This window comes from Curcuma longa, chromosome 15 (genome assembly GCF_044706935.1).
Source record: "Curcuma longa cultivar G26 ecotype Majalengka, Jawa Barat chromosome 15, ITB_CL_G26_1.1, whole genome shotgun sequence".
Lineage (NCBI taxonomy): Eukaryota > Viridiplantae > Streptophyta > Magnoliopsida > Zingiberales > Zingiberaceae > Curcuma > Curcuma longa.
Window position 1 is genome coordinate 6,211,627 of NC_133875.1, and position 12,732 is coordinate 6,224,358.

Genomic DNA, 12,732 nt, shown 5'->3' on the forward strand with positions numbered 1-12,732 from the left:
GCGGGGGAGTGTGAAGTCGATGGTGACGCTCGGGGACCTCAATCCTATATTGACTCGGGATCTCATATTTCAGTCGGAGCTTTGAACGGGACTTGTCCGTGAAGGTACTCGAGGTGGACTCATACCATCTACTCGAAGGTTCCTCGGACGACATCCCTAACCTTACCACTAACCTCCGGACACGCGAAGAAGAAAGGAGAACGAGAGCAACGAGAAGGAAGAAGACTTACTTGGACCTAGCGGCGAAAGGAGACTGAGGGAGGCAACGGAAGCGGAAAAACGGAGAAGAAGGAAGACGAAGACGGCGATGCAGGCGCTGTGCGCCTGTCCCCCTTCAACATACTTATACCGAACCCTACCGCTCCTCAACCGTTCGATCCGATGATTGAAAAAAGGCGGGATCAATTTGCCACCGTCCGATGAGTGGCGTTTCCAAAGCAAGATCTCCGTCATTAAGGCGGCGATTCGCGCGTCCCATCGGACATCCCGCCGCAGTAACCCATGCCTCGGAAATGATCCCTACCATGCCTCCCACGTGCTCACCGGCCGAATCAGCCATGGTCTCCCTGACACGTGGCGGCTTCGCACCGGTGGTAAAACTGCAGGAATCTCAACCGACATTACCCGACTCGGACTCGGCTCTCACCTCGTCTAGTCAGTCGAACTCACGTCTCCTTCGACTAGACTAGTGGGAAGGCTAGTGTTATGGTCGTGAAGATAAGAGGGCGAATCGGATCGGGAGCGACGCCCGAACCGAGTCGACAACCCGGAACCACGTGATTGAGACCCCGCAGCCCGAATCCGAGTCCACGAGGCCGAACCGAGTTCACCCGGCTGGTCCAAAGACTCTTGGCTGGTTTCTCATCCGGCCGCCGATTCATGGGTCCACCCCGACCCTCAGCCAGCCCGACTGAGCAAAATTCCCGACTCACCCCAATGACCCCGGGTGCCCAGCTAATCCATATAAGATTGTAAGGATGGTGTTATATCCACTTTCATTGTTAGATCTCATGTCACTATAGTGATGAAAAATACAACTACAAATTGTATCTCATAGAGATGAAAAAGAAGTAATAAAATCATAAAGTTTATACTTTATGTATCCACATTAAGAATTAAACATGACTAAAAATTATACTAATAGACTAATTCCAAATTGTCAATCCATCTCAATCTACTGTCTCCCATTTCAAAATCTATTGGAGCTAGATTTTTAATTATTCTCAGAAATTATGACAGTAATAATGCAATAGTATAATTTGTATAATATTAGATCAACAACAAAGTGGAATGAAGAAACTGAGGTTCATGAGAACCAGTATAAGAATTTCATAGTTCACTATACATTAATTTAGAAGCATTAATTATTCTGAATCAAACAAGTTCAGAATGTACGAATTCATGCATGTTCAGAATACAGTTCATGATGTTGCAGCCTTTCACTTTACTAGCTCCTCTTCTTTTCTGGCTTCCTCCAGCTCTCTCAAACCACCAACCTTTTGTTCGATTTCCTCAATCAACTCCTCTCTCCATAGCTCTGCTCTTGCAGATTCTTCAATATCTTCTTGCTGCGTATCCATCAGGGTTGTGATACAATACCAAAGAAGAAATTAAACAATCAGAGCATTGTAACATATATAAACAATGAATCAGAATTGTTTTTAATTTAGTACCCTTTCGTAGATCCAGTGCACTGATCCGTCTCCTCCATCTTTGCGGTACTCCTCGCTATCGTAGAAAGGATCCTGCAGGTTCTTGTTCAGTCAGTCGGAAACCTTGGAAAAACCAGAAGAGCATTGCCTGCTGGTCTTACGTACTTTAGTGGATCCAAAGAAACAGCAACCCCAGACGGTGAACATGATGTACATGGTATCTGCAGAAGTCAGTCAGCTCGATCGATCGTCATGTGAGAATAAGAAAGAAGAGATGGTGAAGCAGGGGAGAAGCAGACAATTCGTTCCCACTCACAGACGTTCTTCATGGTTTCATCGCTGAGATGCCAAATCGACTTGTGAACAACGTAGTCCCTCTGGTTCGCTACGTGTTCTACCATCACGGCCATCAGCGGCCAATCCGGGAAGGCGTTCAACTTCCATGAAGCGCTGCTGCTCCCTCGACTCTTGCCTTCGGGGCACTGCATCAGCGGCCGTGCTTCAGTTAAACAAGCATGCAATGAGCAGATTCTGCAAATTGACCGGGGAGAAGAAGTCTCTTACTTTGCCGAAGAGAAGGCCGGCCGGAGACGTCGTGGAGGTCGGGAAGCGGCTGTGGATGGACTGAAACCATAGCGACGGGGAGCGGAGGGCGGAGGCGGTGACCGGCGTCATTTGAGCTTCAGGTGCTGGTGGATGATCAATTGGATAAGAAATGAGAGGGAGTGGAGCGGATTGGGGTTGTAGTATAGTTTTTGACTGTTCAAATGGTTGTTGATGGGCTCAAACATTGTGGATTTGAGTCAGTTTTTTTATGGCCCGGGCATGATTAAGTTGATTATTGTAGGACAGACTAGTTGAAATGGACAAAAGTTGAATCTCGACGCAATCGAGACAATGTCATCTCCTGTAGTGACCAACTACAACTTCTTGATTTACTTCTTCATAAAAAATCGTAGGGTCAACCGTGTGAGATCGCCGTTGGAGTGTAGCAGCATTGCGTTGGCAAGCTGACCTCCGTAATTTTTCCACCATTTTGGCACTTCAATCATGGATCCCTCAATACAACTTAGTCCTTCAAATTAAACACTAAAGCATGCTCCAGTTGGGAATTGAACTAGGGTGCTTTAAATTTCTCTAGAATCACCTCACCACTACCGTTTACCCTTGCAAATTTACCAAATCAACCCTTTACTAATATCTTGGCATCCCTTGTGCAATGTTCTAAGGCAAAATTACTCCTCTTCGAAGAATAAAATGCAAAGCTAAGTAAAAGAGAATATCAAGTGAGGATGAATAACTTTGATTGCTTCAATTTAATTTTATTTATTCGTCTACAATTTATTAATATGTAACAGAAATAAAATAATATTAAAAAAACATATAAAGATAAATTGATGTCAGAAGTTTAATCTTAACGGACTATCACCATTAATTTTTTTTCTTTTCAAATATTTTTGGAAAGTGAAAAAGTCACTTATAATCTATTTCTTATAACAAATATAAGTAATATAATTAAATACAAAAATACAAATAAAATTAAAATAAAACAAACGGCATGAATTCACTATTCAATTTACATACAACAATATAGAGGAGAAATGTGCATCATCCAATTTACGAGTAGATTTAGTAGTATCAGGGTGACAATTTAACTGCAGAAGCCAAAAAAAAAGATACATATTTTTTTTAAAAAAAAAGTAAAGTGGAGTGGAACCCATAGAAAAAAATTGAATAGAGAAAATCTCAACACAAAACTCTAAACTCTATTCAATTCTTAAAGAAATCATAAACATAATAATCAGAATTGCAGAAACATACTAGAACTCATAGTTTGGAGTGGATTTTGAGCAATAATCTTCAATTTATAGATTTTCTTAAGAATTCAGAGAGTTTTGTTGACGGGGTACAAATTAAACTGAAATGTCGTTATGCAAACTTAGACCATAATCTCTTTTATAATTATCTAAGTTTGTTTATTTCTAATTTGACCCCTCAAAAAATTAAAAATTACACATGTGATATTCACACTATTATATTCATGACAATTAAGCCCTTAAGTTAAATTTTTTTATTTGGAAGAGATGAAAGTTCATTAACGTAACATGTGTTAACACATCATAAAGGTCTTTTTTACTTTCCCTCCATTTTCCTTCCTTCCCTTCCCTTCCCCTTCCATTAATAAACCTCAACCTATTTATCCAAATAGAGTGTAATACTCAGTGTTGTATGTACCCTTTCAACTTCTCATAAATTTATAACAGGTCAGCCATTGATGTTAATTTGAGGGAAGGGACCTTGGGACCCTCCATGTTCTACGCAAGAACCAGAAGAAGAAACTTTCCCATGATCCGGAGGATCATCCACAAGAATGTTGAGAATCAAATCGTCAAACAAGTAAATAAATTACTTGTATTACACTCACACTAAAAATACTATAACACTTTTGTGGATCACTCACAAGGAAGAAAAAAAATAATTCATAATTTAACTCACAAATTTATTTTTTGATTGATGAATGAATGAATAAAACTACTAGCAAGGGACAGTATTTATAGTACTCACCATACAATCTACACCGTTCAATAAAAATAGATCTTAACTGTAGAAAAGTCTCATTCTTATCCATTAAATGAGAGAAACACTCTCTACCATACATTTATTTCTATCTCTTACCAAGTCGTCATTCATATCCATTAGATAGGAAAATTATTTTTATCTATATATAAGATTAGAAAAATATTCCTATCCACAAGATTTATCTTATCCATTGATGGGTTGGGGTTGATCCTCAATACTCCCCCTCAACACCAACCCTCTGTACTATGTCGAGTTGATCATGAAACTTTTTAAATTTACTGGCGCTCAAGCCTTTTGTGAATAAGTCTGCAACTTGATCATCTGTATTGACTTGTCTCATCTCAATTTCTTCTTGTAGAACTTTTTCTCTGATAAAATGATAGTGCACTTCAATATGTTTAGTTCTTGCATGAAAGACGGGATTCTCCGCCAAACGAATTGCTGATTGATTGTCACAATATATTGGAATTGCATAATCTACTGGTTGATGTAGGTTATTCATTAATTGAATCAATCATGTACTTTCTTGAGTTGCCATTGCTGTTGCTCGATATTCAGCTTCAGTGGTTGATAATGATACAGTTGGTTGTCTCTTGCTACACCAAGAGATTGTTCCAGAACCAAGCTTGAATATATAGCCAGTTGATAAGCCCACAACTAGTGTCACAATTGAGCATCAAATTAAAATTTATAATCGAAAACCCTTAGCTCACAAACAAACGTAATATAGGGGCCACGAGTCGTATTTTCCAAGGATTAGTAGAGAGGTTGTATGAATCAAGCTAAGATGTCGTTATTTTTTTTTTTTTTGGGTTTTTCTATAAAATGGGGATTTTGGTTTTTCAATTGAAATGTAAATTCAAATGCAATACATGAATGAAGAAAGTAATTTTGCTAATCTAGAAATGAAATGTCAAACAAAGTAATTATAAACAATTGAAACATGAAATGCAATTAAGAAAAGTAAGCTAGGCTAAGATATCAAATTGATTATTAAAGAAACTATTCTAACTTGCATTAAAACCTTAAACTAACAATCTTAACAACTAACAACTGATACGAAACCTTAAACTGATACTTAACAGTAACCAAAATCAGAAACTCAGATTCAAAGAAATTAGATTCAAGAATGTTTTAGATGCTTAGCTAAGAAAACTCTAAAACAATTCAGGATAACAACACTAGCTAATTCAATAACCAGATGAAACAAATTCAAGAACCATTGAAACAAATCCGATTGACAAATGTTCAGAAATACAAATGAACAGAAACTGAAACTGATAAGCAATCTTCAGATCTTCCCTTTCCAGATTAATTCCAATCTTGCCGTCACACAAGATCTGAGGAAACCATCAGAAATTCTAGAGAGAAAACTATCAAACCAAGCTTGATTTAATCCTGATCAACTCGATCCAACGCAGCTTCAGAAACCCTCTTTGATACATTAAACAGAGCTGATCAAGATTTGATTCTTCCAGCTGAAATCCTTCAAATCGCTGGTGAGTTAAAGCTAAGGAACCTTCAATAACCTTCGAGGAACGCCTCCGAGTGTAATTTGTAGCTCCGATCGGTTTGGATATGAAGAACTCAGCTTGATTTCGTCGCGGATCAGAGAATCTGGCAAAACCCTCGCCGCGCCATCCCGTCCACAATTGATCCCAAACTCGGCTAGTAGTCGTCCTCTAGAAGCTGGAAAATGATCTAGAAGGGAAAGAATCCGAAGATCTCGCTTGAAATCAAAGAAAACAGGGAAAAGGATGAACGAAGACGACGAACAAAACTAAGCTACAGTAACTACGTGAGAATGCTACAGTGTTCTTTCTCGTTATAACGGGGATTCGATTTCCAGCCGGTTCACTACTGTTTAGACCGGGTTTATTTGTGGTTCAGCGCCGGTTCAGCTCAAATCAAGCCGGTTTAGCTCCAATTCGATCCCAATTCGACTCCGGTTCGATCCCAATCAACTCAAATCTTGATCATGAAGTTCGGTTCAAAAGAATTTGACTTGACTCGGTCCAATTAGCTCGATCACGGTCCAATTCGAGTCCTACAAAAGATTAAAATCAATTAATACCAAGTTAACCATAAAAATTATAGAATTTATATCAATCATCCAAAAATACACCATGTCACAAATGCAATTCAATTATATCGATTAAGCATTTAATTGTCCACAATAAAATCCAAATTGAACCAACAAAATATCATAAAAACCTAGCTTATCACCAGTTGTTGACCTTCTGGTGTCATGATCTCCTGCATAGCCAGCATCACAGTAACCAACTAACTTACAATCTCTAATTCTTTTATACAAAAGACCATAATCAATTGTGCTCTTCACATATCTTAGTATTCTTCGAGCTGCTTCCAAATGAGGCTTCATTGGATTTTGCATGTATCGACTTATTACACCAACTGCATAAGAAATATCAGGTCGAGTTAAGGTTAAGTAGATGAGACTACCTACTAATTGTCGATACATAGTTGCATCTTCTAAATTTTTCCTTCACGTGCACACATTTTGACATTTGGCTCCATAGGTGTCGAGATCGGTTTGCATTCAAGCATTCCGAACCTTTTCAACAAGTCTTTGGAATATTTCTGTTGACAAAGAAATATTCCTTTTTCTGTGCGATCAATCTCTAAACCAAGAAAGTGCTTGAGTTGCCCAAGTTCTTTCATCTGAAATCAGATTGATAAATTCTCCTTCGTCTGAAGAATTTCTGACTCATCATCACCGATTATAACTAAGTCATCCACATACACCAGTACGATAGCTAACTTTTCTTCATTTGATTTGACAAATAGGCTAGAATCTGCAGGTGTTACTAAATAACCACTTTGAGTTAGAAATTCAGCAATCTTACCATACCATGCCCTAGGTGCTTGTTTCAATCCGTAGAGCACTTTTCGCAGCTTACATACATATTCAGGATGATGTTGATTCTAAAAACCTATTGGTTGGATCATATGAATTTCCCGATCCAATTCTCCATGAAGAAAAGCATTCTTCACATCCATTTGCCACAGATTCCAGTCTTTGTTGGCTGCAAGTGCAAGGAGGACTCGTACAGTTGTAAGTTTCGCCACTGGACTAAACGTTTCATCATAGTCTAGTCCGTACTGTTGAGAGAAGCCACGAGCTACCAACCGTGCCTTATACCTCTCGATTGACCCATCTGGACGACGCTTTATTTTGTAAACCCATTTGCAAGAAATGGGTTTCACATCTCTTGGTTTTGGTATGAGATCCCAAGTTTGATTTTGCCGCAGTGCATCAATCTCTTCTTTCATTGCTGTCACCCACTCAGGACTTTATGATGCTTCTTCAAATGTCTCAGGCTCTATTGCTTCTTCAACTATGGCCGCATTTGCATATTTTGGATTTGGCCTTCGTGTTCTTATTGACCTTCGGAGAGGAGTTAATTCTTCCATTTCACTAGGCCTCTCTTCTTCATTTGGTTGTTGATATATGCCGATTCGCCAAGGACTCTGAGCCACTGTTCGCTCAACATCATTGTCATTTGGATCTCCTGATTCATCTGAACTTGATTGAAGTTGAACTGTATGCTCCACCATCTTTTGTTGTAATTTTTCTTCAAGATCTTTAGATTCTGGCAACACCTCCTTCTCTGAGGTCCACCAAGAAGATGCTTCATCGAACACTACATCTCGTGAAGTGTAACATCTTCCGCTCATTGGGTCGCAACATTTCCACCCCTTTCTCTGGCTATCGTATCCCACAAAGATACATCTAATAGCTTTCTTGTCAAACTTGCTTCGTAAATGATCAGGAACAAATACATAACATACACAACCAAATACTCGAAAGTAGCTGACTGTAGGTTTTATGTTCCATAATTTCTCAAAGGGTGAAATAAATTCTAACCTTGGTTGAGGAAGTTTGTTAATGATGAAAGCTGCAGTCCTCATTGCTTCAGCCCAAAATCGTCCAGGTACATTTTTGTCATGCAGCATACTCCGATAAATTTATGCAAGATGTCGGTTCTTTCTTTCTGCTACACCATTCTGCTGTGGTGTGTTAGCACATGTGTATTGATGGTATATTCGACTTTCTCTTAAATATTGAGAGAATTCTCTTGAGCTATATTCTCCCCCATTATCTGTGCGCAAGCAGCATATCTTCTTTCCCAATTCTCCTTCGATTGACTGCTTGAACTCTTTGAACATTGAAAATGTATCAGATTTTTCTTTCATAAAGAAAATCCATACATACCTTGAGAAGTCATCAATGAATGTCACCATGTACCGCATACCACCAATTGAGGGTTGCTTGACAGGCCCGAATACATCAGAGTGAACTAACTCTAATGGTTCCTTTGCTTTAAAATTTGACTTTTGATATGGTAATTGGTGTGCTTTACCATACTGACATCCCGTACATACTGTGTCTGTTCGTATGTCTAGTTGAGGAAGTCCCTTGAGCATCGACTTCTTCATCATCATGTTTAACTTGGAATAGTTAACATGACCTAACCGCATGTGCCATATATCTGCTGTTTCACTTTTCCTTGTCTTGTCTATATACGCAGACTCTGCTGACATCACGTAGAGCGACTCTAATCGTTGTCCCTCCATTGTTGGTGTTTCTGAAATTTTAAGGTTTCGATATACCTTTACATCTTCAGGACCAAATAGAACATAATGGCCTGATGATGTTAATTGAGCCACAGATAGCAAATTCTTCTTCATTCCTGGGACATGATAGACATCTTGAAGAGGCACTGGGTTAGAATTATATCGAGGTGTAATTACCATCTTACCAATATGAGCTATTGGTAATCTTGAGTTGTTGGCCGTAACCACCATACGAGCTCCCTTGTATTCAGATAAGTCTTGCAACTTTTCTTTGTCACCCGTCATGTGATTTGAGCAGCCTGAATCTATGATCCAGTCCTTTTTGTAGTCAATCTGTTCTGACATTGTTGTGAAAGCTAACTCTTTTTCCTTCGTAGCTATCAACGCTTCAGCATCCCAATCATCTTCGCTCTTCTCCTTAGAATTGGAAATAGCAGCATTACTTTGAACAACCTTTTTCTTGGACCAACAATCTTTTGCCATGTGACCCACCTTCCCACAATTGTAGCATTCACCAACAAACTTTCGACGATTATTATAACTCTTCGAGGCTCCCCCTAGATGAGTGCCTCCATTTCCTTGATAGTGTTTCACTTTGTCGCCATCCTTTTTAAATCCACCACCATTGTGCCGCTTGAAGTTGTCTTTACTTTTGCTGGTGTAGAGCGCTTCCTCTTCACCTTTTAGTGAAACTCCTCCCATTTGCTTAGTCATAGCTTCTTGTCCTGCAAGTAAATTTTCAAATTCAAGAAGTGATGGCTGTGTTGGCCATCCTTGTATTGCAGCAACAAACCCTCGATATTCTGGTTTCAAACCATGAATAATTATTCTTTTAATTCTTGTTTCTCCAATAGGAGCTGTTGGATCTAGCTCTGAAATTTCACGACATATCACCTTCACCTTGTGAAAATATTGAGCAATCGTCTTGTCATGTTGCGCTATTGACAACAACTCGTTCTCCAGAAGTTGTAATCTTGCATCATTTTTCTTTGAAAAAAGTGTAGCAAAGATATCCCATACCTCCTTTGGTGTTTTGACATCTCGAATGTGCTCTAACATTTCTTCTTCAATTGTGATCTTTAAAGCAAACATCGCTTTACCTGCCTTAATCTTCCATTTTCGTAAAATGTCATTGGCATCTTCTGCCGGCTGCGTAGCTTCACTACCACCGACAACCTCCCACAGATCTTGACCTTGTAGGTAAGACTCCATACATGTTGTCCACGTGTTGTAGTTTGTGTTGTTGAGCTTCTTGATTCCTCCTACGACTTGAAGATCACCCATCGTGTCGAAAAAGGCTTTGATTATACCAAACAAGTTTGATTCACAAACTTATAAAGTATAACTCCTCGCAATTCAAGATAGCTCCACCAAGAACAATCCCTGATCGTTCTGCTCTGATACCAATTGTTGAGAATTGGACCGCCAAAACAAGTAAATAATATTACTTGTATTCCACCCACAATAAAAACACTACAACTCTTTTGTGGATCACTCACAAGGAAGAAGGAAAAAACAACTCACAAGTTTATTTTCTGATTGATGAATGAATGAATCTACTAGCAGGGTAGAGTATTTATAGTACTCACCATGCAATCTAAACCGTTCATTACAAATAAATCCTAGCCGTAGAAAGGTCTCATTCTTATCCATTGAATGAGAAAAACACTCTCTACCTTACATTTGTTTCTATCCATATCAATAAGATAAAATAATATTTCTATCCATAAAATTAGAAAATTATTTTTATCCATAAGATTTATCTTATTGGATTGGAGTTGATCCTCAACAAAAAGAACAGATTAAATCAAGCGCAATGACACCAGACATTACTGATACATGATAACTGACACTAAAAGAGAAACCACCCTAATGCCTCCGGCTGTGACGTTTGCTCTTCCTCCTGCTGTTCTTCTCATCAGAATCACTATCTGAAGCAGATTCAGACTCAGAAGAATCAGAGGATGAACTATACCTTCTATGTCTTCTTTTCTTGTGTTTCCTTCTTCGTCGCCTCCTGTCTTCTGAATCCGAGGAAGCATAGCTGGAGCTAGATTCACCAGATGAATCTTCAGAACCAGTCACTGAAGACTCACTATCTGAATCAAACACTGAAGCTTCGCTGCTAGATTCACCAGATGAATCTTCAGAACCAGTCACTGAAGACTCACTATCTGAATCAAACACTGAAGCTTCGCTGCTAGATTCACCAGATGAATCTTCAGAACCAGTCACTGAAGACTCACTATCTGAATCAAACACTGAAGCCTCGCTGCTTTCCTCCTCTGAATCAGTACTGGATCGGTGCTTCCTTTTGCTCTTTGTGCCACTATTCCCTCCAATCTCCTTAGCATGCTTTTCCTCCCTTGCTTCCTTCCCAATGTCAGGGTTGTCAATTTCATAAGATACTGACAGGGTCATCTTCAACTTAGGGTTCTTCAGCTGCTGAGTTCTAGAGGGCCGAGCCATATAGACACGCTCGTTCTTGCACTCATAAGTCCAGTGGCCAGCTTGATAACACTTCTGACACTGTGAAGCACTACCAACAGAGGAAGCAGAAGACTTCAAATCCTTCCTCTCACCCAATCTAACTGCTTTCTCTGTGCTCATTAGATACATTTGACGCTTTGCTTCCTTTCTTTCCTGCCATCGGCTCGGTCCTTCTTCCTTCTGCCCATAGGCATTCACATTTCGGGCTGCTGCAGTTGCAGCTCGCTCAGCTTGAGCCCTACTAAGACCCTTTGCAGCTGAAAGTGCTGCTGCTTTGACCCGGTCAGCAGCAGCCTGGGACTTCTCTTCTTTCTTGCTTGACATAGCAGACTGCAAAACTAGACCAATCTAGAACTCCTAATGACCTGCAAATGAAGACCAAATTGAATCATTTAGAACACAGCTAGAAGACAAATTTAGCCAAGTTATTCGACCGACGTGAGAAAGATTCAAAAAACTCAAACACAACCTTCAGATCGATTAACGAAAAAGGGGAAAACAGAATAGGAAAAAAAGGAGCAAGATAACCACAATGACGGATAATCAATCAATTCAAACTTATAAAGGATTTTAAAAACAGATTACTGGTGAGGAAAAAGATGGAAATCCATGAATTACTGACCCCATCAGAAATCAATCATGAAGCGAACGATCCAATTTATAACGCAAATAAGAGAAAAGGAAGAAGAAATTCATAAAAGAACTTCATCGGTAACACAAAATAAACAATCATTGATATTGAAGATGGATCGTGAAATCGATTTGAGGAAGAAAACATGCAGTAAAAATGGATCGAGAGATCGCTCTCGTTGATCACCGTGAAGCGAAAAGAAGAAGAACTAGAATAGACGCAAAGCGCGAGAGATTCAACGTACGTGAGGCGAGAGGCGGAGCATTGGCGGACCCTAACGCATCCACGATAATTATAGCCGTCTGGGTTAAAATTTTATCAACTTACGTTAAGATTGAATTTAGATGGATTGATCCGGTGTTTAATCCATTTAAATTATAATTTAAAATTAAAAATTATAATTCAAAATTAAAAATTTCAACTTAATCAATTTAAATTATAATTCAAATTTAAAATTTTTAATTTTTTTTTAATTTTTAATAGATATGCGGGTTGATCCGCCTAATCCGTGGCTCATCTTGAATTGGATTAGATTGGATATTTTTCAATCCGTCAAGTTAGTGGGTTGGTCCACCCTGCTCCGCCATATGGTGAACCCGTCATGAATTGATCCGCCCCGTCATGAGTTAGTGTGTTTGACAGCTCTAACGATAATACGAGAGAAAGGGCTTATTTACCAAAAATATGTAAAAAAATTAGAAAATTTCATCTTACTCCATACTTTTTTTGTTATTATCATTTTATTCTATACTTTCATAAGAATTACTAAAAACGTCCTTA

General features: G+C 39.0%; 2 protein-coding genes and 1 pseudogene across 2 annotated transcripts; all 3 read right to left on the reverse strand.

Moving 5' to 3' along the window:
* Positions 1-453, reverse strand: part of LOC141845920 (CRS2-associated factor 1, mitochondrial-like) — a 4,184-nt pseudogene extending 3,731 nt beyond the window's left edge.
* Positions 454-1,230: 777 nt separating this feature from the next.
* Positions 1,231-2,372, reverse strand: LOC141846684 (photosynthetic NDH subunit of subcomplex B 4, chloroplastic). The gene is made up of 5 exons (XM_074734719.1): positions 2,217-2,372; positions 1,969-2,134; positions 1,818-1,873; positions 1,674-1,745; positions 1,231-1,568 (listed from the first exon to the last, which is right to left on the reverse strand). The coding sequence occupies exons 1-5, from the start codon at positions 2,325-2,327 to the stop codon at positions 1,440-1,442; spliced, it is 534 nt and encodes a 177-aa protein (XP_074590820.1). The 5' UTR covers positions 2,328-2,372; the 3' UTR covers positions 1,231-1,439.
* An 8,287-nt stretch (positions 2,373-10,659) lies between these two features.
* Positions 10,660-11,680, reverse strand: LOC141846747 (uncharacterized). Its single transcript, XM_074734786.1, has one exon. The coding sequence runs from the start codon at positions 11,643-11,645 to the stop codon at positions 10,701-10,703; it is 945 nt and encodes a 314-aa protein (XP_074590887.1). The 5' UTR covers positions 11,646-11,680; the 3' UTR covers positions 10,660-10,700.
* Between the last annotated feature and the right edge of the window lie 1,052 nt (positions 11,681-12,732).

Excerpts from the sequence above, each read along its gene's own strand:
- LOC141846684 (XM_074734719.1), bottom strand. The coding sequence starts at position 2,327 with ATGACGCCGGTCACCGCCTCCGCCCTCCGCTCCCCGTCGCTATGGTTT. Across the intron at positions 1,874-1,968 it reads TGAAACCATGAAGAACGTCT|ATACCATGTACATCATGTTC; the intron begins GTGAGTGGGAAC and ends TGACTTCTGCAG. Across the intron at positions 1,746-1,817 it reads GTTTCTTTGGATCCACTAAA|GATCCTTTCTACGATAGCGA; the intron begins GTACGTAAGACC and ends AAGAACCTGCAG.
- LOC141846747 (XM_074734786.1), bottom strand. The coding sequence starts at position 11,645 with ATGTCAAGCAAGAAAGAAGAGAAGTCCCAGGCTGCTGCTGACCGGGTC.